The following is a 20,143-nucleotide window of genomic DNA, read 5'->3' on the forward strand; positions in this document are numbered from 1 at the left end:
CGTCAAGCGGCGTGGCTCCATGCAGACCAGTTACATTGGTGCCGTGACCCGGATCGGCAGTAAAGGTTTCAAGGGGAGCACGTGTATATTTTATATTTTTAAAAATGGTAAATGGACATCTGTTGTGTGCCGCGCCATAGACTTCATAACATATGGACGGGACACGGGAATCGGGGCAGAATAATAGGGGGCCTATTTTTTTTTTAAAGAAACTTAAAATTCAAATATTTTCAAAACCAAAACTGCTATCGACCAAAAACCAAAACAGGCACCTACCTTAAGCACACATGACACTCCATGAGCGGGTGCATCAAAAAAGTCAGTTTTTCCCTTATAAAATCCCGATGAATTATTTTTTATGTACATAAGTATAACAAAATTTGGCTATAAAAGTCTCAGATTTTACACTAAAGGCACAAAAATCACAAAATGCATGCCAAGTTTTCATGATCAATAGCAATATTTAACATATCATAAGGTTTTGCCCAAAATAGCAACTTAATTATGTTTTATTTAGTGCAAATTTGACATGTTTTCAAGAGCTAATTACTCAATTTTCACATCACAAACGTAATAATTGAGGAAAGCATGCAGAATCAATTATAAATAATATTCAAATTGATTAGATATTCTATATACAATCATTACTTATTATTTATTGAATTCTGATGTTACTATAGGTCATGGGGAGTGAAGGAATTCGGCCTCCCGGCTGAGCCGCCGGGACCGCGACAGCCGAACCAGTAGGCGTCCCACTGGCGCAGCCCCAGCAAGTCGGCCGCGAAGGCCAAATCCCGCGCATTCACTCCGGTGTTAACCCTTTGTACTGACTCCATTCTGAACGGTTTAAAGAAGGCTCACTGAAAACAGGCTGACAATTTATTCGTCGATAGTGATCAAAAAACAAGGCAAAACAGACGACGAAGAGGCAATGTTGGATCCAAGGTTCGCAAAACAACCCATATATCGGAATGTCCCCGAGAAGCGACCGTTGTTCGCTAAAAGTTAAGTCTTTTGAAAGCTGCGGCGGAGTGGGCCTAGCGGAAGGCGTGCCTGAGTGTTGTCTTGGGATCATCCTTCTGTGGCAAGTTTGGCCGGTCAAGTTCGCGCGTCATCTTTCGTGGCTGGGACGTGGTTGCCACGGCAACTAAGGCATGTCTTGATGCCCAAGGCGCCACGCTACTAAGTTGTTGTATTGGTAAGGCGAGGGCGTTCTGACCCCACCGAAGTGTTGTTGACGTCCTTTCCTTCGCTTATCAGGCGAGGGCTGATAAGTCGGTCAACTTTGCTGTGTCAATGGCATGTAGTAACATCTCCCTGAATGCTTTACTATAATGAATGTGTTAGACCAATCTAGAGAGTTGTGTGATGTCTGCGAGAATGGTAACTATTCCCTTTAGGAGAGATGGCCGCTTGAGGGCAGCCTTGCTCTACTATGTCCTCTGTCACAGATTTATATTTAACGGAAAACACTTAGGTGACATGAAGTTCTGCTCTAAGACACCCAATTTGGCCAAATTCAAAAATTGTCCTATATGCATGTGTGATACATCATTAGAAAGCTTTTAAAAAAATTTTTTTTTTAATTTTTGAACAGTAGGGCATTTCATTTTTTACTTTTAAACAACGAAACCCTAACTGAAGGTGAGACCATGAGAGAGCATAATTAAAGACACCATGATTTTAACGAGATACTGTATTATCGCGTACTTACCTTGTTTCGATCCAAAAACTCTGTGTGGCATGTATCACCGGGTGTCAAGACACAGCTGTGACAGCTCCACTTCTCTGCTAAATGCTCTAAATGACTTCTTCGCTCGCTTTGAGGCACAAAACAACACGCCGGCACAGAAAAAACCACCTCCTCCTGGCGAACAGGTGTTAACACTGTGCCCTGACGCCGTGAGAAGGACACTTAGCAGAGTCAACGCCCGCAAAGCCTCTGGTCCTGACAACATCCCGGGACGTGTTCTGAGGGACTGTGCTGGTGAGCTCACAGATGTCTTCACAGACATTTTTAACATCTCCCTGAGCCAAGCTGTTGTTCCCACCTGCCTCAAAACCACCACTATCATCCCGGTGCCGAAGAAGTCATCGCCCTCAAGTTTCAACGACTACCGTCCGGTAGCACTTACTCCCATCCTTATGAAGTGCTTTGAACGGCTAGTGCTGAAACACATCAAAACTGTCCTCCCACCTTCCATGGACCCCCTCCAGTTTGCGTATCGGTCGAACCGCTCGACCGACGACGCCATCACCACCACCCTCCACTCAGCCCTCACCCATCTGGACAATAAGAATGCCTACGTCAGAATGCTGTTCATTGATTTCAGTTCAGCATTCAACACAATCATTCCCCAACAGCTCATCATTAAACTGGACCAGCTAGGGATCAACACTTCACTTTGCAACTGGCTGCTGGACTTCCTGACTGGGAGACCTCAGGCAGTCCAGGTCGGCAGGAACACATCCAGCATCACCATATTGAACACTGGGGCACCCCAAGGATGTGTGCTAAGCCCCCTCCTCTTCACCTTGCTGACACACGACTGCACAGCACTGCACAGCTCCAACTTTCTCGTCAAGTTTGCCGATGACACGACTGTGGCGGGCCTCATCAGCAACAACGACGAGACCAACTATCGGAGCGAGGTGAGCCGCCTGGCCCCGTGGTGTGACCGCAACAATCTCTCTCTAAACGTGGAGAAGACAAAAGAGATTGTTGTGGACTTCAGGAGAACACGCCCTCAGCATGCACCCCTGACCATCAACGGTGCGGTGGTCGAGAGGGTGAGCAGCACCAAGTTTCTGGGGGTGCATGTCACTGAAGACCTCTCTTGGACCACCAACACCGCATCACTGGCCAAGAAAGCCAACCAGCGCCTCTACTTCCTCCGCAAATTGAGGAGAGCCAGGGCCCCGGCCCACATCACGCGGACCTTCTACAGAGGTACTATTGAGAGCATCCTGACCAGCGGCATCACCGTGTGGTACGGAGCCTGTTCCAGCTCCTGTAAGAAGGTCCTCCAGCGCATGGTGAGAGCCGCTGAAAAGATCATGGGCACCTCTCTCCCCTCTCTTGGAGAACTGTATACCTCTCGCCTCACCCGCAAAGCCCTCTGCATTGCGAGAGACTCCACCCATCCATCACACAGCCTCTTCAGCCTGCTGCCATCAGGCAGGAGACTGCGGAGTCTGCGAGCCAGAACCAGCAGACTGAGGGACAGTTTCATCCACCAGGCTGTCAGGATTCTCAACTCTCTCCCTGCTCTGCCCTCGCTCCTCACATCCGCTCCATCTGGACTCTGACTTCCCAGTCCCACTTCACAAGCAACAGTCATTTTGCACGCAGTCACTTTACAATAGGCACCTTAAAACAGTTACTTTATACTCACTTTATAATAGTCATTGATAAATAGTCATCTAGTCACTTTATACAACCCTTTTTGCACAATCATACATGTTGGTATGTATGTATACGTGTGTGTGTGTGTGTGTGCGTGTGTGTGTGCGCGCGCGTGTGTGTGTATAGGACAAAACATTTGCACTATTGCAGTCTGCTACTTTTCCAGTACCTGTTTTCATTTCGTGTGTTTGACATTGTCAGATTGTACAGTTGTCTATTTTTATATATATTTTCTTTCTTTTATTTCATTTTTACTGCCACTGAGGCTAGAGAGTCACGCAATTTCAATTCTCTGTCTGTCCTTGCACATGTGGTAGAATTGACAATAAAGCAAACTTTGACTTTGAGCTGGATTTTCTGGATATTTTATGGGTGAAACACGGTAATATAACAAGGGTTGCGATGCAGAAATCGCAGACATCAAGGAGTGGTCGAGACTTTAACACATAGTTACCCTTTTAAACTTCTTTTTCAGTTTTTCTTTGTTTGGATTGATAATTTATTATCTAGAATATCGGGGAAAATGCGACAGTACAAAACAAATACAATTAAGCGAGAGTTATGAGGAAGATATCCGTGACTTATTTACAGACACAATTTTTTTCGTTGTGATGTAATTTGTTAAAAAGTTTAAAATATCCAAGTGAATAATTTTTTTAACAGTATATATATATATATATATATATATATATATATATATATATATGTATATGTTTCCACCCCCATGCTTCACAGTGGGTATGGTGTTCTTCGGATGCAATTCAGTATTTTTTTTCCTCCAAACATGAGAACCTGTGTTTCTACCAAAAAGTTCTATTTTGGTTTCATCTGACCATAACACATTCTCCCAGTCCTCTTCTGGATCATCCAAATGCTCTCTAGCGAACCGCAGACGGGCCTCCTGGACGTGTACTTTCTTCGGCAGGGGGACACGTCTGGCAGTGCAGGATTTGAGTCCCTGACGGCGCATTGTGTTACTGATAGTAGCCTTTGTTACTGTGGTCCCAGCTCTCTGTAGGTCATTCACTAGATCGCCCCTTGTGGTTCTGAGATTTTTGCTCACCGTTCTCATTATCATTTTATCGCCACGGGGTGAGATCTTGCATGGAGCCCCAGATGGAGGGAGATTATCAGTGGTCTTTTATGTCTTCCATTTTCTAACAATTGCTCCCTCAGTTGATTTCTTTACACCAAGCGTTTTACCTATTGCAGATTCAGTCTTCCCAGCCTGGTGCAGGTCTAAAATTTTGTCTCTGGTGTCCTTTGACAGCTCTTTGGTCTTGACCATTGTGGAGTTTGGAGTGTGACTGACTGAGCTTGTGGACAGGTAACTTTTATACTGATAATGAGTTAAAACAGGTGCCATTAAGACAGGTAATAAGTGGAGCCTCGTTAGACCTTGTTAGAAGTTAGACCTCTTTGACAGCCAGAAATTTTGCTTGTTTGTAGGTGACCAAATACTTATTTCCCACTCTTTTTAAAATTCAAACAATGTGATTTTCTGTTTTATTTTTCCACATTCTGTCTCTCATGGTTGAGGTTCACCCATGTTGACAAATACAGGCCTCCCTAATCTTTTCAAGTAGGAGAACTTGCACAATTGGTGGCTGACTAAATACTTATTTGCCCCACTGTACCAACTGCGCCACGCCTATGAAACGGATCGCCGTATACGTTCTCTTCAAGACAACATCGCCGTGTGCAGGCATGTTGCGACGACAAGGCAAGAAAAATGTACCGGTAAATAATAGACGAATAGTACAAAAAAAAACATTTTATTTGTTGTGAAAAATATCATGACAACAATTATTCACAACATGAAAGTTGATTATCATATCACTGTTGTTGGGATTAGGTATTATTGTGCTAAACCATGCAAGTAAATTTTGATTTAAAAAAAGTGCGTTATATCCGGGAGATTACGGTAGGCTATACAGTATGTCATCAATATACAAGAGCATAACAACATACCAAATCAAGCTCAGGGGATGTTACAGGTACAAGGAATTGTGATAAAAGTGGCTCCTCTGGGATCTTATATTCAGTTTGTTGAGGTCTGTCGCACCTCCGTGAGACATTGAAAAAGCTTTCCTTCATGCCTTGCAGTTTGCTTTATAATCAGGGGTGCACATAAGTGGTCCGCATGCGGACATAGACAAACGCGCTGGCCCTCAACGGCTTCCATACGCTTTTGCGTACCAATGGCTGACCATAAGCCTGTCGCAATATGCAATAATTCCATTTATCGCGTGATATATAAAAATGAAGGCGGTAATTTTTCCGCTGCGACTTATCGCCTCGCGTGCACGTGCGTGCGCGCGTGCGGCAGACGTGCTGTTAAAAGTTCGGATTCCTCGTTACCAACTGCGCAAAATGCATCTTCGTTCCAAGTCCGGCAAAAACTAGCGCCGGAGCCAATCGTTCTCATTATACCCTATTGTTCAACGTATACCGGCCGCATCAGTGCTCCGGAGTGACTGTGGACCAGGGGTCGCGTTAACCGGATATTTTCCGTCGTTGACCGATTTTCTAAAACGGCGACGGAAAAAACTGAAGTCCATCGGTCGTTTTGACAGGTTGCAATTCACACCCCAGACCACAGGGTGGCGAGTGGGCATATTAATTAGCTATTGTCTCTCTTGATGCATGACGTCGTTGGCTTTACTCTGAAAAATGTCAAGGCAACTGAGTGTCCGAAGTTTCTTCAAAAAGCCCCAAAACGACGATGGTGTTGATAAAAGAGGTGAAAAAACAGGGACTGCACAAGCGGGCACGCAATTCAAGTCCATGCGCACCAGGAGGAAGACTGCGTTAAGGCCACAGCAGGTGAACTATTAATTTCATTGTTCCATACCTACCTGGGCCACAGTCAGCTGTTTTTGTCACTGCGGAGAAAAAGTTACATATTCATCTGCTAGATGTGTGATGGCACGGTGTGGATTCTCTGTTAAGCTTGTTCGGACAGAATATTAATTTGAATGAAAACTAAATACTAGTGATGGGACGAAATTGGGCCGAGGTTCCGAAGCTTGTGTCGAGTAATGGGAGGGGTGTTTCCACGAAGCTTGTAGCGAGGCGCGTGTCATTTAGGCAGAACCCGGAAATGATGTCGTGAGAAGCCTCGCCGGCCGGCTGAATCTAATGAACGCTTCGGAAGTGATCCGACGTTCGGCGCGCGTTGCAAACATAGTAGGCTACAGACTACGGTATAAATTGGTTGCAAAACGCAATGGCGATCGCCTGTTATCTCACATTTTGTGCATTTCGGGTTCCTGTACTTGTTACATGATCTGTGCGCAACAGTGCAACCAGTGCAATCTTTTTTCGAGCCTTGTCCTTTGCTTGCGATGGAAACTGCGCAAAAAAGCGACCCTCCCCTGTATGGGAACATTTTCATTTGATTGCTTTCAATAAGGTAAGGGAGAAGAACTACATTAATTTAAATGTGAGTGTGTGTACCTATCTGAACCAAACATCAACAGAATGAACAATCCATTGGTGTACTGGGAGGCACAAAAAAATACCTACCCAAATTTATATAAACTGCCACTCACATTTATCTGCACCCCAGCTTCATCTGTGCCTTGTGAAAGAATATTTTCTAAAGCTGGTGAAATATTGTCCAAAAAAATGAAACCGTTTAAAGCCAGCCACTGTGGGAAAGCTATTATTTCTCAACAAAAATGAATAACAAATTATCCTTAGCACTTGTTGTATTTTGTTCACATACTAAATTACTAACATAAGCACATTCATATCTTTGTCATAATAAAATAACCATTGAATTCTTAACAATGTTGACCACTTGGGCTTGTAGAGTAGACCACTTGATGGCGCCATAGAGTAAATGAAGCACAATGAGGCTTTGCTACATGTGCAAACCGATTGGCTGCAAAGCTTCATTGCTTCATGAGGCTTCATTTGGCCATCACTACTAAATACTGTTGAAGCGGTACACAATGTTAAGAGTCTTGTTAGCTCGAATTGCTGTGTCCAACCGCTGTAGCTCTGCTGCTCTCTGTGAACTCTCTATTCACGCCGGAACGCGCGCGGCTCTTAAATGTCTCTGTCATGTGACTGTGTCGTAGCCGCTAACGCGCTCGGCCAAATGGACACACAAGTACGGAAGGTGAATTATGCCAAACAAAGGGTCACCACAATGTCATTATCATCATTTTAAAAATTTAAGTGACTGGTAAAAATAGATTATGACCGGATTTTTATGACCGTCAGTCAAAATGACAGACAACGAAAAAGTCTAGCGCAACCTCTGCTGTGGACCATCTACAGCGCGCCGGTGTCGTTGACGTGTGGGCGCTCCCGTCAGGAGTGACATTTCACGCGGGTGGCTGTTTTTCGGCACAACGCCGGATATTTACAACGAAGTCCGCCAAAACATTGTTACAGACTAGGCTGCTACGAACAACCTCGCTTTGACAATAAACAGCTGAATGAAATTAAGAGCGCTGTGTCATATGCTGGTGTTGTGTAGTAATGAGCAGACGTGACTTCAGCGGCGCTTGTTAACTTTTTTAATGCGCGCACACACTAGATATCATGAAATGGCACACTAGATGTGCTACATCCCATGCCATTGGCTATGTGAGCACAGATTGATTATGGGTTACGTAGTCAATATAGTACATCGATGAATTCTAAACTGACATGACTGAATGGAAGTTAAGAAGGCCAAATCATTCCATACCAGTGACTATAGATAATGTTGCAAATATTGTTATTTCAGTGCGTGACACAGATGGATTAGGACAACAAATAGGATGTCTTGCTCATGTAGTAAACTTAGCTGTTAAGAAAGCTGTAGCAATCAACAGTGTGCCTTGCCTCACTTTACCAACTGTAAAGATTGTTCTCAGCTCTTTTGTACAAACATTTTTCAGATCAGTAAGAAGTAAGCACATACAGTAAATATTATGCACTAAAATACATGTTTATATGATGGCAATTTAATTTTTGCTCGCTAGCAAAAAAAAAAAAAAAAAAAAAAACGAAACAAAAAATTGGTTTTTTTTGGGTTTTTTTTTACAGAGCATTAAATGTATTGAATCGGATCGAAAATCGTGACCCCGTATCAAAAATCGTACCGAACCGTGACTTAACTGTATGTTGCATCCCTATGGAACACCATTGCAGAAGTTATGACGGGGAAAAGTTTTCATTTGCCTAAATGCTTAAGTTATTAAGTGCAATTTTTTTTCCTCTCTCTTTTTTTTTAATTTTTTTTTTTTTTAACACATTTTATTTATTCTGTGGTGCTGTGCGGTATCAATATTGTTGTCTTTTTTTACTTAAGAGGCATGGTCTATTGTTTTTAGTTGTGATTTCTTAAAAAGTATTTTTGAATTTATCTATGAATGTATACTGTATTCTCACTGTGTTATTGTAAATTGGTTGAAAAAAAAAATTGGGGGGGCGCAATAATATCGCATATCGCAATACTTTATGAGAATAATTATCGCACACTAATATTTGTTATCGCGACAGGCCTAGCTGACCACTGTATTTGCGGCGGACACGAGAAAATGACTTCTCAAAATGTCAAAGAGGCGGGCCCCACTGAGTAATTATTTCCGTGTTCCCCACCCCGTCAAAAGACAGACAGACGACAGAGACATCACCGGAGCTACCGAAAAAAAGGACTTTTGCTGAAAAGTGGCTGCAGGAGGTACCATGGCTAGAAGCAAATGATGCTCGCACGGAAATGTGGTGCAACATTTGCCGTGAGAATCCCAATGTCGCTAATAAGAGCAGCGCATTTTATGTAGGGTCAAAGAATTTTAGCCATCCAAACTTTGAAAAGCACGAAAAAAACAAAGCATGTGGCAATTAATCAAACTATCGATGTCAGACAGGACCCCACTCGCCCTATGGACAAGTGGCGGAATAAAGTTATTGTAGAACAGCGCCATGCGCTGACAAACGTGTTTTTGCTCGCATTTCACAAAGCTAAACATGCACGTTCAATGAGCTCTTATGAGGAGGACATCCCACTTTTACAAAGGCTTGGAGTTAATGTGAGAGCCGCATATGAATGCCCTTTATTTTGAATGAGTGCTTTTATGTTTATTACTTTACATTTCACTTCAAAGTAATGGCAATTTTGTTGTGCCAGTTGATGTTAATCAAGCGTTAATTGTTTATATAATTAATTAAAGGTAATTGGCTCTAAGTAAAGCTTGTCATAATTTTATCGCATCAGGCGGGTCGGCTCTCAAGCTCAATGAGGACCAAGTCACATCTCCAGGTCCTCCTCTGAGAACCTGGGCAAAAAAAATATGTGCACCCCTGTTTATAATCATCATCAGTGACTATCGAGCCACGGGTTACCCCCTTCCCACTCCAGTCTATTCTTTTTGGAGATGTTTCCTCTTTTGAGGACGATGTGGGCTGTCGTGAGTGTCAGCTGTTTAGACATATTTGTTTTTAAAACGTGCGGGGCGGTACACTGACCAGAGCGAGCGAGGTAACTAGGCAACAAACCCGGAAGTGGAGCGCAGTGCAGACAACAGGCAGATAACATATTTTGCTCTCTTTAATATTTCCTGCACTTTATTTAGTTCATTATTGTTGGTTCAGTGTTCACTTGTGAGCGCGGGTGTGTGTGTGTGTGTGTGTGTGTGTGAGACTGACGTGGATGAGCTAGGGCACTGCCACCCGCCCCTCCGCGCCGCTGGATCCGCGGGGTTGCCCCATGGGACAACTGAGAAATACGGAATAAACAGCATTCCGTATTAGTTCAGTACGGAACACAACTTTTGATTCCTAATTATGGAACGATTCCGTATTTCAAGGGACGGGTGGCAAGCCTAGTTTTAAAGGGGATGTTGCGGCAAGGGGGTGTGAGACATCAATAGAACCGTTATGCGCCAAGATAACAAATATTGATAAAGTTAACAAAAAAATCAATCACATTAATGAGCAATGATCGAAAATAGATCGAAAATGACGAACATTACCGAAAGTGTTCCGGAAACAGCCGAATGGGGCGGCGACGTCAAGACAAGTGATTGAAAGTCGAGGCGGAGCTAGGTGCCATTGTTTTTTAACGACGAGAGAGTAGCGTTAGGGTTTGTTTGACCAAAACATCACAACAATGGTTCAAAACTGCTGTGCTATGTGGTGTACAAATAGTTATTTATCGGAATATAGTATCCATGAGTTCCTGAACGCGAAAAAAAAAAGCTGGACTACACAGAAAATGGGTAAAGTTCGTCCGTGCAAAGAGGGCTAATTTTCTAGACACAGCCTCCGGCACGCTTTTCTGTGGTGCGCATTTTCCAACTGAAAGCTTCTCGAACTATGGACAAGAGAAATCGGGTTTTGCTAAAAGATTGCTGCTCAAAGGAGATGCGGTGCCGACCATACAGGCACAGCCACCTAAATGTCCCGAGATATCAAGACAGAGACGATGACTGCTAAAGGAGGCTAAAGCTAAGCAAAGGAGGGAGCAGCCAAGCTCGAAATGGCCAGAGTGAGTACTCTTTTATAATTTAAAAAAAAAAAAATGTCACGCATTGGATACAGGACTCGACACATGTATAAATTATCGTTCGTAAAATATATAGAACAAATCCTCTGATCCCGTTCATATTTGTGTCTGTTGGCAGAGCGAAAAGCTATGATAGCGCAATAAATGATAATTATTCTATGCATTCCTTTATTTTGCAGTCACGGTGTATCAGCTTCACAAAAAGAAATGCTAAACAAATCATTGGTGTTTCCCACACGATCTGCTGCCGATGTTTCATCAGTGTCATTGCTCCCCTCAATGACCGTTTCATTACGCTGCATTGGCGTTCGTTTGGGCTCAAATTGGTCACCTATAACACCGATTAAAGCTTTGTAACTCTCCTCGTCACCATTAGATGAACATTCGTTATGTCCTTCTACGTCGGATTCGACGCTGAAACTAGAAACGAAATTATCTGCCAGATCTCGGGCGCCGGTCGTTTTAGCTTGACAATCGAGCCAAATTTCTCTCATTTTCTTGTGTGTAATTACACGAAGTGGCATGATATGAATACAAAAGGCATGCGTTTATGGATAAATGATGGAATATCAAAATTTTCCCAGGGCACTACATCCCCTTTAATGTTGTCATACAAAACAACATTTTACACAAAGTGAAAATGATCAAATTTAAAACATTGATGTCAAAATGAGCAAAACTATTTCAAGTCTACATATGACATTTTCTTTTAAATTTGTGAAAAATTTAAGTTAACCCTTTAAAGGGTACTTATTGAACTCATTGGCTGCCATTGATGGTGCTCAAAGTCCAATCCTTTTGGACAGACCCTCCCAGGACAAATGGATAATTGGAATGACTTGCCCTTCGTGATGCAAAGGACAAAACGTTCTTATTCCCATTTGTTAAATCTGAAGAAAGACACAAAGAATCGGTATTGAACATGAATTTACATTTTGGTGAGTTCTTAGATCTTACTTGACAGTCTTCAGGCTATAGTTGGGATCCTTCTTGATCTTCAATAAGACCCTCTCGTCTTCTTCCTCTATTTGATAGTTGATGAGAAATAACTCTTGAAGATGGGAGGGGTTTAACTTGAGAGCCTCGGCCAATGAAGCACATCCTTTCTTCGTGATCTCGCACTCTGACAGCCTGCAACAAATTATATAATTGCATGAAGTCAAGAAGAGAACCTGCTTAAAGTGACGAAGGTTCTGCTGATAGCAACATCGTGTCCGTCTTTTCTGTGTCTAATACAGGGTTGATGCGGGTTTAAAAAGCATTAAAATCATTAAATGGATTTTGTGCCTTAAAAAGCATTAAACTCAATATTTCAAAGCATTTAAAATTATGTAAACTTGACAGGATTTTTTTTTTAACACCATTGATTAATTACTTCAGAACTTTTAAGATGCAGTGTGGGCTGGCCAGTCCTTTCGAGAGGATCTCAACCCCCTCGTCCGATAGATTGTTCTTGGAAAGGTACAGGTCCTGAAGATGGGAGGGGTTCAACTTGAGAGCCTCAGCCAATGAAACACATCCTTTACTGGTGATCCCGCAGTCGGACAGCCTGTAACAGATGTGATAATTGCCTGAAGTGAACAATGGAACCTGGTGAAAGTAGTGAAGGTTTGCTGAAAGTAACATCGTGTCAACCTTTTCCTTGACTAATGCAGGGTTGATGTGGGTCATTAAAAGTATTAAATGGATTTTGTGAAAATTCAGGCCTTAAAATGCATGAAACTTAATGTCTTAAGGCATTGAAAATTATGCAAACTTGACGGTCTAAAGAAAACACTTTTTTTTTTTTTACATCATTTATGAGAGTTAATAGCAGCAGTGATTCTTTTTAATGGTCGACCGGATCCACGGAAGATTACGAACTGGAGGAGCGTCTTACTTGAGGACTTTTAAGATGCAGTGTTTGCTGGCCAGTCCTTTCGATAGGATCTCGACCCCCTCGTCAGACAGCTCGTTCTTGCTCAGGGACAGCTCTTGAAGATGGGAGGAGGTTAACTTGAGAGCCTCAGCCAATGAAACACATCCTTTACTGGTGATCCCGCAGTCGGACAGCCTGCAACAAATGAGATAATTGGCTGAAGTCGAGAAGGGAACCTGGTTAAAGTGATGAAGGTTCTGCTGAAAATAACATAGTGTCTGCCTTTTTCATGACTGATACAGGGTTGATGCGGGTGATTAAAAAGCATTAAAAGTCATTTCAAATATTTTGTGAAAATTGGAGCCTTAAAAAGCATCAAACTTAAAAAAGCATTCAATATTATGAAAACTCGACAGGAAAAAAAACTTTTTTTTTCATAATTGATTAGAGTTGCTGCCAATAGCAGCAGTGATTCTTTCAATGAGTCGACCGATTACGAACTGGAGGAGCGTCTTACTTGAGGACTTTTAAGATGCAGTGTTTGCTGGCCAGTCCTTTCGATAGGATCTCGACCCCCTTGTCAGACAGCTGGTTCGTTCTCAGGTCCAGCTCTTGAAGATGAGAGGGGTTTAACTTGAGAGCTTCCGCCAATGAAACACATCCTTTTCTGGTGATCCCACATCGGGACAGGCTGCAACAAATGAGATAATTGCCTGAGGTCAAGGCAGGAACCTGTTTAGTAGTGATGGTGAGATGAAGCCTCATGAGGCATTGCACCACTTGAGCCAGTTGGTTCGAGAAAGGGTTCATTTCTTGGAGCTTCATGTGTCCACGGAACCACCTGCTGGCTAACTGTATAGTTACAATCATTTGTCTCCAAACCACATGAGGGATTCGTTAATTTTTGTGTGTGTGTGTCTGTTGGGAAGGTATTATTTAGCAAAATATTGTCTGACCAAAGCCTCGATGTACATAGGTTATCACATAAGTATACAGTATATATTTTTCTTCAACTTTCTTTTCATTGTTTTCCAGTCAAAGAAGTTAAATTTGGCATACATCTTCAGCAATAGGATCAACCTCATAACCTGAGTGACCATGATGTATGGGGGGGGGGATGGGGCAGTACCACAGTACCCCTGAATTATGGGGGGGGGGGAAAGGACCAGTACATATGAAACAAAAACAGTTATATAAAATACAGTGCCTTGCAAAAGTATTCGGCCCCCTTGAACCTTGCAACCTTTCGCCACATTTCAGGATTCAAACATAAAGATATCAAATTTTTTATTTTTTGTCAAGAATCAACAACAAGTGGGACACAATCGTGAAGTGGAACAAAATTTATTGGATAATTGAAACTTTTTTTAACAAATAAAAAACTGAAAAGTGGGGCGTGCAATATTATTCTGCCCCATTGCGTTAATACTTTGTTGCGCCACCTTTTGCTCCAATTACAGCTGCAAGTCGCTTGGAGTATGTTTCTATCAGTTTTGCACATCGAGAGACTGACATTCTTGCCCATTCTTCCTTGCAAAACAGCTCGAGCTCAGTGAGATTGGATGGAAAGTGTTTGTGAACAGCAGTCTTCAGCTCTTTCCACAGATTCTCGATTGGATTCAGGTCTGGACTTTGACTTGGCCATTCTAACACCTGGATACGTTTATTTTTTAACCATTCCATTGTAGATTTGGCTTTATGTTTTGGATCATTGTCCTGTTGGAAGATAAATCTCCGTCCCATTCTCAGGTCTTGTGCAGACACCCACAGGTTTTCTTCCAGAATGTTCCTGTATTTGGCTGCATCCATCTTCCTGTCAATTTTAACCATCTTCCCTGTCCCTGCTGAAGAAAAGCAGGCCCAAACCATGATGCTGCCACCACCATGTTTGACAGTGGGGATGGTGTGTTCAGGGTGATGAGCTGTGTTTTACGCCAAACATATCGTTTTGCATTGTGGCCAAAAAGCTCAATTTTGGTTTCATCTGACCAGAGCACCTTCTTCCACATGTTTGGTGTGTCTCCCAGGTGGCTTAAGGCAAACTTTAAACGAGACTTTTTATGGATATCTTTGAGAAATGGCTTTCTTCTTGCCACTCTTCCATAAAGGCCAGATTTGTGCAGTGTACGACTGACTGTTGTCCTATGGACAGCCTCTCCCACCTCAGCTGTAGATCTCTGCAGTTCATCCAGAGTGATCATGGGCCTCTTGGCTGCATCTCTGATCAGTTTTCTCCTTGTTTGAGAAGAAAGTTTGGAAGGACGGCCGGGTCTTGGTAGATTTGCAGTGGTGTGATGCTCCTTCCATTTCAATATGATGGCTTGCACAGTGCTCCTTGAGATGTTTAAAGCTTGGGAAATCGTTTTGTATTCAAATCCGGCTTTAAACTTCTCCACAACAGTATCTCGGACCAGCCTGGTGTGTTCCTTGGTTTTCATAATGCTCTCTGCACTTTAAACAGAACCCTGAGACTATCACAGAGCAGGTGCATTTATACGGAGACTTGATTACACACAGGTGGATTCTATTTATAGAATTTATTCTATCATTTAGGACAACATTGGATCATTCAGAGATCCTCACTGAACTTCTGGAGTGAGTTTGCTGCACTGAAAGTAAAGGGGCCGAATAATATTGCACGCCCTACTTTTCAGTTTTTTATTTGTTAAAAAAGTTTAAATTATCCAATAAATGTTGTTCCACTTCACGATTGTGTCCCACTTGTTGTTGATTCTTGACAAAAAAATGTAATTTCATATCTTTATGTTTGAAGCCTGAAATGTGGCGAAAGGTTGCAAGATTCAAGGGGGCCGAATACTTTTGCAAGGCACTGTATATAATAAACAACTTTAGCAAGGGGGGGGGGGGGGGTTTGGGGTAAATAAATTATAGAATTAAGATGTGTTATCAATGAAAAAATTAAAAGTGTTCGTTGGCTGTCACTGAGTAGCATTTGCGATCGCTACACAAAGCTAACTAAATTACCCCCAAAAATGGTAAGAGATGTAGGACAACCAGAGGATATATAAGAAAGACAGGACTGATGGTAAAGGATAGCTTGTTGAAATATGAGAATGTCAATGTCATTGTCCGGTTGATGGGTGCGCGGGTGGCCTGGGGGACCACCCTGGGTCCCGGGGGGGGAGGGGGGGGCTATGGGGGGATGGCTCCTTTGCTGGGCTGCGGGAGGAGGGATGGGCTGCGCATGGCCCCCCGCTCCCCCGCCCGCCCTCCCTCCGCGGGCTGGCTGGGTGGGGGCCGTGACCCTGGGTTGGCGCCCGCGCGGCTTCTCCGCCCGTCTGCGTGGCTGTCGCGCGCCCGGTGGGGCTTGCGTGCTGCTGGATGTGGTAGGGCATGCCCGGGTTGGGGGTCCCGGTGCCGGGATTGGCGATGCGGCGGCGTAGGGTTGGTCGCCAACGGGCTCACACTCATAAGAGATTCACACGATTACTGGGTTCTAGATCACAGAACTGATTTGTGTACACTCTACCCCTTTCAATCACTTAGCTTATAGGCTTATAGACACCCCCACCCCCATTCTCCTCTTTCACTGGCCAATAGGCCCCCACATGGTGTAAACCGGAAATACATCTCGCTGACGATACCACCAGCATATTAGTAACTAGTTTAGATGTTCAATGTATTTCTTGTTGTTCTTTGTGTATGTTTCTTTTATTTCTTCTCTTGTATTTCTTTTCTTCTGTCCCCCCATAATACCTTCCTGTTCGCTGCTTTGTCATAATGGGGGAAAAAAAAAAAAAAAAGGAGAATGTCATTGTCAGTCGCGTCGATAAAAAAGCTAAAGCTATGCTTCGGTCGGCTCATTTTTTTCGTCTTTTTCAGCCTTCGACACTCAAGCCATCTCTTTAACTCAACATTTTTATGTTGTTCCACATCTTTGCCAGTGAATTTGGCAGCAGGCACATCATTTTCGAAGAGAATTGGTAGATTTAGCTCTGTAAACATCTCTTTCGTACACGACTTCCATTCATTTCCTATTAGGGACAAACGGTGGCTTGTCCCAATTTAGCAACAGTAGCTAATGTAATGAATATTAATGAGCGGAAGTGACGTGTTGCTTGCGGAACGCCATTCCAAGTACGCAGTTTTTTAGTTCGTGTAGTATATAATTCGCTATCCATTTTATAAATATTACCTATTATTTAAGAGTTGTTTATAACAGCTCTATGAGATGTTATGTAGCATAAATTTTAAATGTGCACAAAGCTATAAGCCCACCGACACAACCAAGGGCATAATAGGCCCCCTTCCCCCACACACGGAGCCCTGATCTCAACATGATGCAGTCAATCTGGAATTAAGAGACAGACACAACTAAAATATCAATATGCAAAGAAAAAAATGTGCTGTCTCTCTGCTTCTCTGATGAGTACAGACTCGGTGTGTTTGTCGTTTTAAATGCCACATTATCGCACGCGATCAAGCGAGAGCTCACGAGGGAACGGAGTTGGGGGACTGCAACCGTGCACAGCCGGTATGATTTGCCTGCATTTGACGTACTGCGTGCCACGCAGTCAAGACTGAGCCGGACCAGAACCGGAACGATCATGCATCTGGTGTATTTACATTATATACAGGGTGGATGCGGGTCATTAAAAAGCATCAAAAGTCATTAAATGGATTTTGTGAACATTCTGACCTTAAAAAGCATTACACTAAATGTTTGAGCAATAAAAAATTATGTAAACTTGTCGGGAAAAATTTTGGGGGGAATGAAAATGAGATAAATACCTGAAGTCAGGAAAGGAACCTGGTTAAATTGAAGAAGGTTGTACTCAAAGTACAATTGTGTCTGCCTTAGGGCCAAAATATACCGGACACGTTGACTGCGTGCTACGCAGTATGTCAAATATTGGCAAAACATACCAGCTGCGCACGGCCGTGGTCCGGCAACTCCGTCCCGTCGTGAGCTCTCGGGTAATTGCGCTCGATAATGTGGCATTAAAAACAACAACAAACACACGGAGTCTGTACCCATCAGAGAAGCAAAGAGAGAGGTGGACTGAATTTGAACATTTTTTCCCAATTTTTTTTTTTTTTGCGTTTACCATAAGTTTGTGACACTACTTCTGTTTTCAATTACATAACTTGCATAATAATTTACCGTCCATCCTCATAGCTTCTGCTGTGGTGTTCCATGTGTAATATTCTGATCGAATGTTTTCCGAGGCAACCTGAAGTGCATGCAATGGTGTTTTTTATCTATTTATTTTTTAAAACCTGTACTGTTCAGCTGTTTGACACGGAGGATAGAAGTCTAAGCACCCGCTTGGTCTGAACAGTTTTAATGTTTCACATTGAGAGAATGACATACTCCCATTGTGATCATTCAACATACCTTGTATATTATGACAAAGCAGTGAACAGGAAGGGGTTATGGGGGAACAGAAGAAAAACACAAGAGAAGAACAAAAAGAAACACAAACAAACAACAAGAAATACATTGAACGTCTACACTAATTACTAATATGTTGGTGCTATTGTCAGCGAGATGTATTTCCGGTTGACACCACGTGGGGGGCCAGCTGACCAGGGAAAGAGGGGGACGGGGGTGGGGGAGTCTATAAGCCAAGTGGTTGAAAGTGGCAGAGTGTACACAAATCAGCTCTATGATCTGGAACCCAGTAATCGTGTTAATCCTTTGTGAGTGTAAGCCCGTTGGTGACCGACCCATCGCCACTCCTGGCATCGGGACCCCCCACCCGAGCGCGCCCTATCACATCCAGCCGCACGCGAGCCCTACCGAGCGCGCAACAGCCACGCAGACAAGCGGAGACGCGACGCGGGCGCCAACCCAGGGCCTCCGCCCTCACCCAGTCAGCCCGGGGAGGGAGGATGGGACGGCGGGGGGGTTCAGCGCAGCACATGCCTCCTACCGCAGCCCAGCAAAGGAGCCATCGTCCCCTCCCGGGCCACACGCGCACCCATCAACCAAGAGGGGACGCACAACCAACCCCACCACCACCTCCGTCAGCCCACGAGCCACGACCGCAGCCCCCAACCGGCATGGCACTTCACAGGACCCCCAAGCGGCCCACCAAGCCCAGGGCAGGGTCCCCCGCCGGAGCAGGCAACATCCATCCGATACACCGGCGCCCAGCCACCGACCCGTGATGGAGCACAGGGCGGAAACCCAGTCAGAGAAGAGAGGGGAAGGCGGAAGCAGGAGGATGCAGAGCAGCCGCCACGGGGCGACGCGAGATTGGAGCCCTGACCTCCCCCCACTCCCGCGGCCGGTAGGCCAGGCAGAAGGGAGGCTGGTAATGTCATTTTGGTCATGTGACGTGAGAGTGAGCGACAGCCTGCCAAGAGCCACAGGTTGCGGAAGATTTTATCGCTCTGAGTTAATCAAAAAACAAAGTTGTCAGCGCGTCGTGCATTTGTTATCTTTGGCGGAAAAACACAAAATAAGACACCATGCAGGTTCCTTTTTAATTCTGCCCTTATAAAAATGATCTGAAATCACATTGTGACTTTCCACCTCCTTGATGAAGCATTCTTTGTCCACGTTAGCAGGTATTTTAAGCGTGAATAAGCAACTGGGCCGTGGATTCCAGGCCTTCCTCAGCTCATTTTGACCGATGCGTCCTAGGCAAAAATAGAAAATTGCTTAAGCCATCCGGCGGGCTCCGGGACACATCTCAGTCCGGAGCACTGACACGGCCGCAACAATAGGATAGAATGGAAATGGATTGGCTCCGGAGCTATAGCTTTCCAGACCTGGACCAAAGACGCGTCCGGTATATTTTGGCCTTTATCTTTGGCTAGTAGCAGCAGTGATTCGTTAGATTAGTCAACCGTATGCACAGAAGATTACGAACTGGAGGTAGATTTCTGAGTTGCAAAGCTCCTTACTTGAGGACTTCTAAGTTGCAGTGTTGGCTGGCCAGTCCTTTCGAGAGGATCTCCACCCCCTTGTCCGATAGATCATTGGAGTACAGGTCCAGATGCCTCAGGTTGGATGGAGAACTGAGAACAGTAGCCAACAGGTGACAGCTGCCAATGTCCAGGTCACAATCAAATAGACTGGTGAACACAGGAAAGAGGAACACGTGAGAGTGAGCCAAACCTATCTTCTGCTGACTTTAGTATGGTGCTTTGAATAATAGATTTCATTTCAAGATACAAAACAAGACAACAACAAAATAAAGTGCAAATTACAAAACCCAAAGCTATTATGCATTTTATTTTCTCCTGGTAATATCACCAACGTCTCTTGAGCTGCATGTGACGCTGTCTTTGTTTTGGATGTTATCAAGGACGGTCATCTCGTACGACCAAAACGTGTAAATCGTAGTCTTTTTTTTTTCTTTCTTCAAGATTATAGATTGGATTTAACTCAAACTTTGAC

The 20,143-nt window shown here is 43.8% G+C and overlaps 1 protein-coding gene across 2 annotated transcripts in view; it reads right to left on the reverse strand.

The window, feature by feature from the left end:
* Window positions 1-4,214: 4,214 nt before the first annotated feature.
* Window positions 4,215-20,143, reverse strand: part of LOC130924016 (NACHT, LRR and PYD domains-containing protein 12-like) — a 36,214-nt gene continuing 20,285 nt past the window's right edge. Inside the window, exons 6-11 of one of the 2 annotated variants that reach the window (XM_057850318.1) lie at window positions 19,648-19,818; window positions 13,289-13,462; window positions 12,793-12,966; window positions 12,289-12,462; window positions 11,871-12,044; window positions 4,215-11,803 (exon numbers count right to left, since the gene is read on the reverse strand). In XM_057850318.1, coding sequence (XP_057706301.1) covers window positions 11,785-11,803; window positions 11,871-12,044; window positions 12,289-12,462; window positions 12,793-12,966; window positions 13,289-13,462; window positions 19,648-19,818 — 886 coding nt within the window. In that variant the 3' untranslated portion in view covers window positions 4,215-11,784. The remainder of the gene's footprint in view (window positions 11,804-11,870; window positions 12,045-12,288; window positions 12,463-12,792; window positions 12,967-13,288; window positions 13,463-19,647; window positions 19,819-20,143) is intronic. The other variant, XM_057850310.1, reaches the window with a different exon arrangement.

Source organism: Corythoichthys intestinalis, chromosome 1 (assembly GCF_030265065.1).
Source record: "Corythoichthys intestinalis isolate RoL2023-P3 chromosome 1, ASM3026506v1, whole genome shotgun sequence".
Classification (NCBI taxonomy): Eukaryota; Metazoa; Chordata; class Actinopteri; order Syngnathiformes; family Syngnathidae; genus Corythoichthys; species Corythoichthys intestinalis.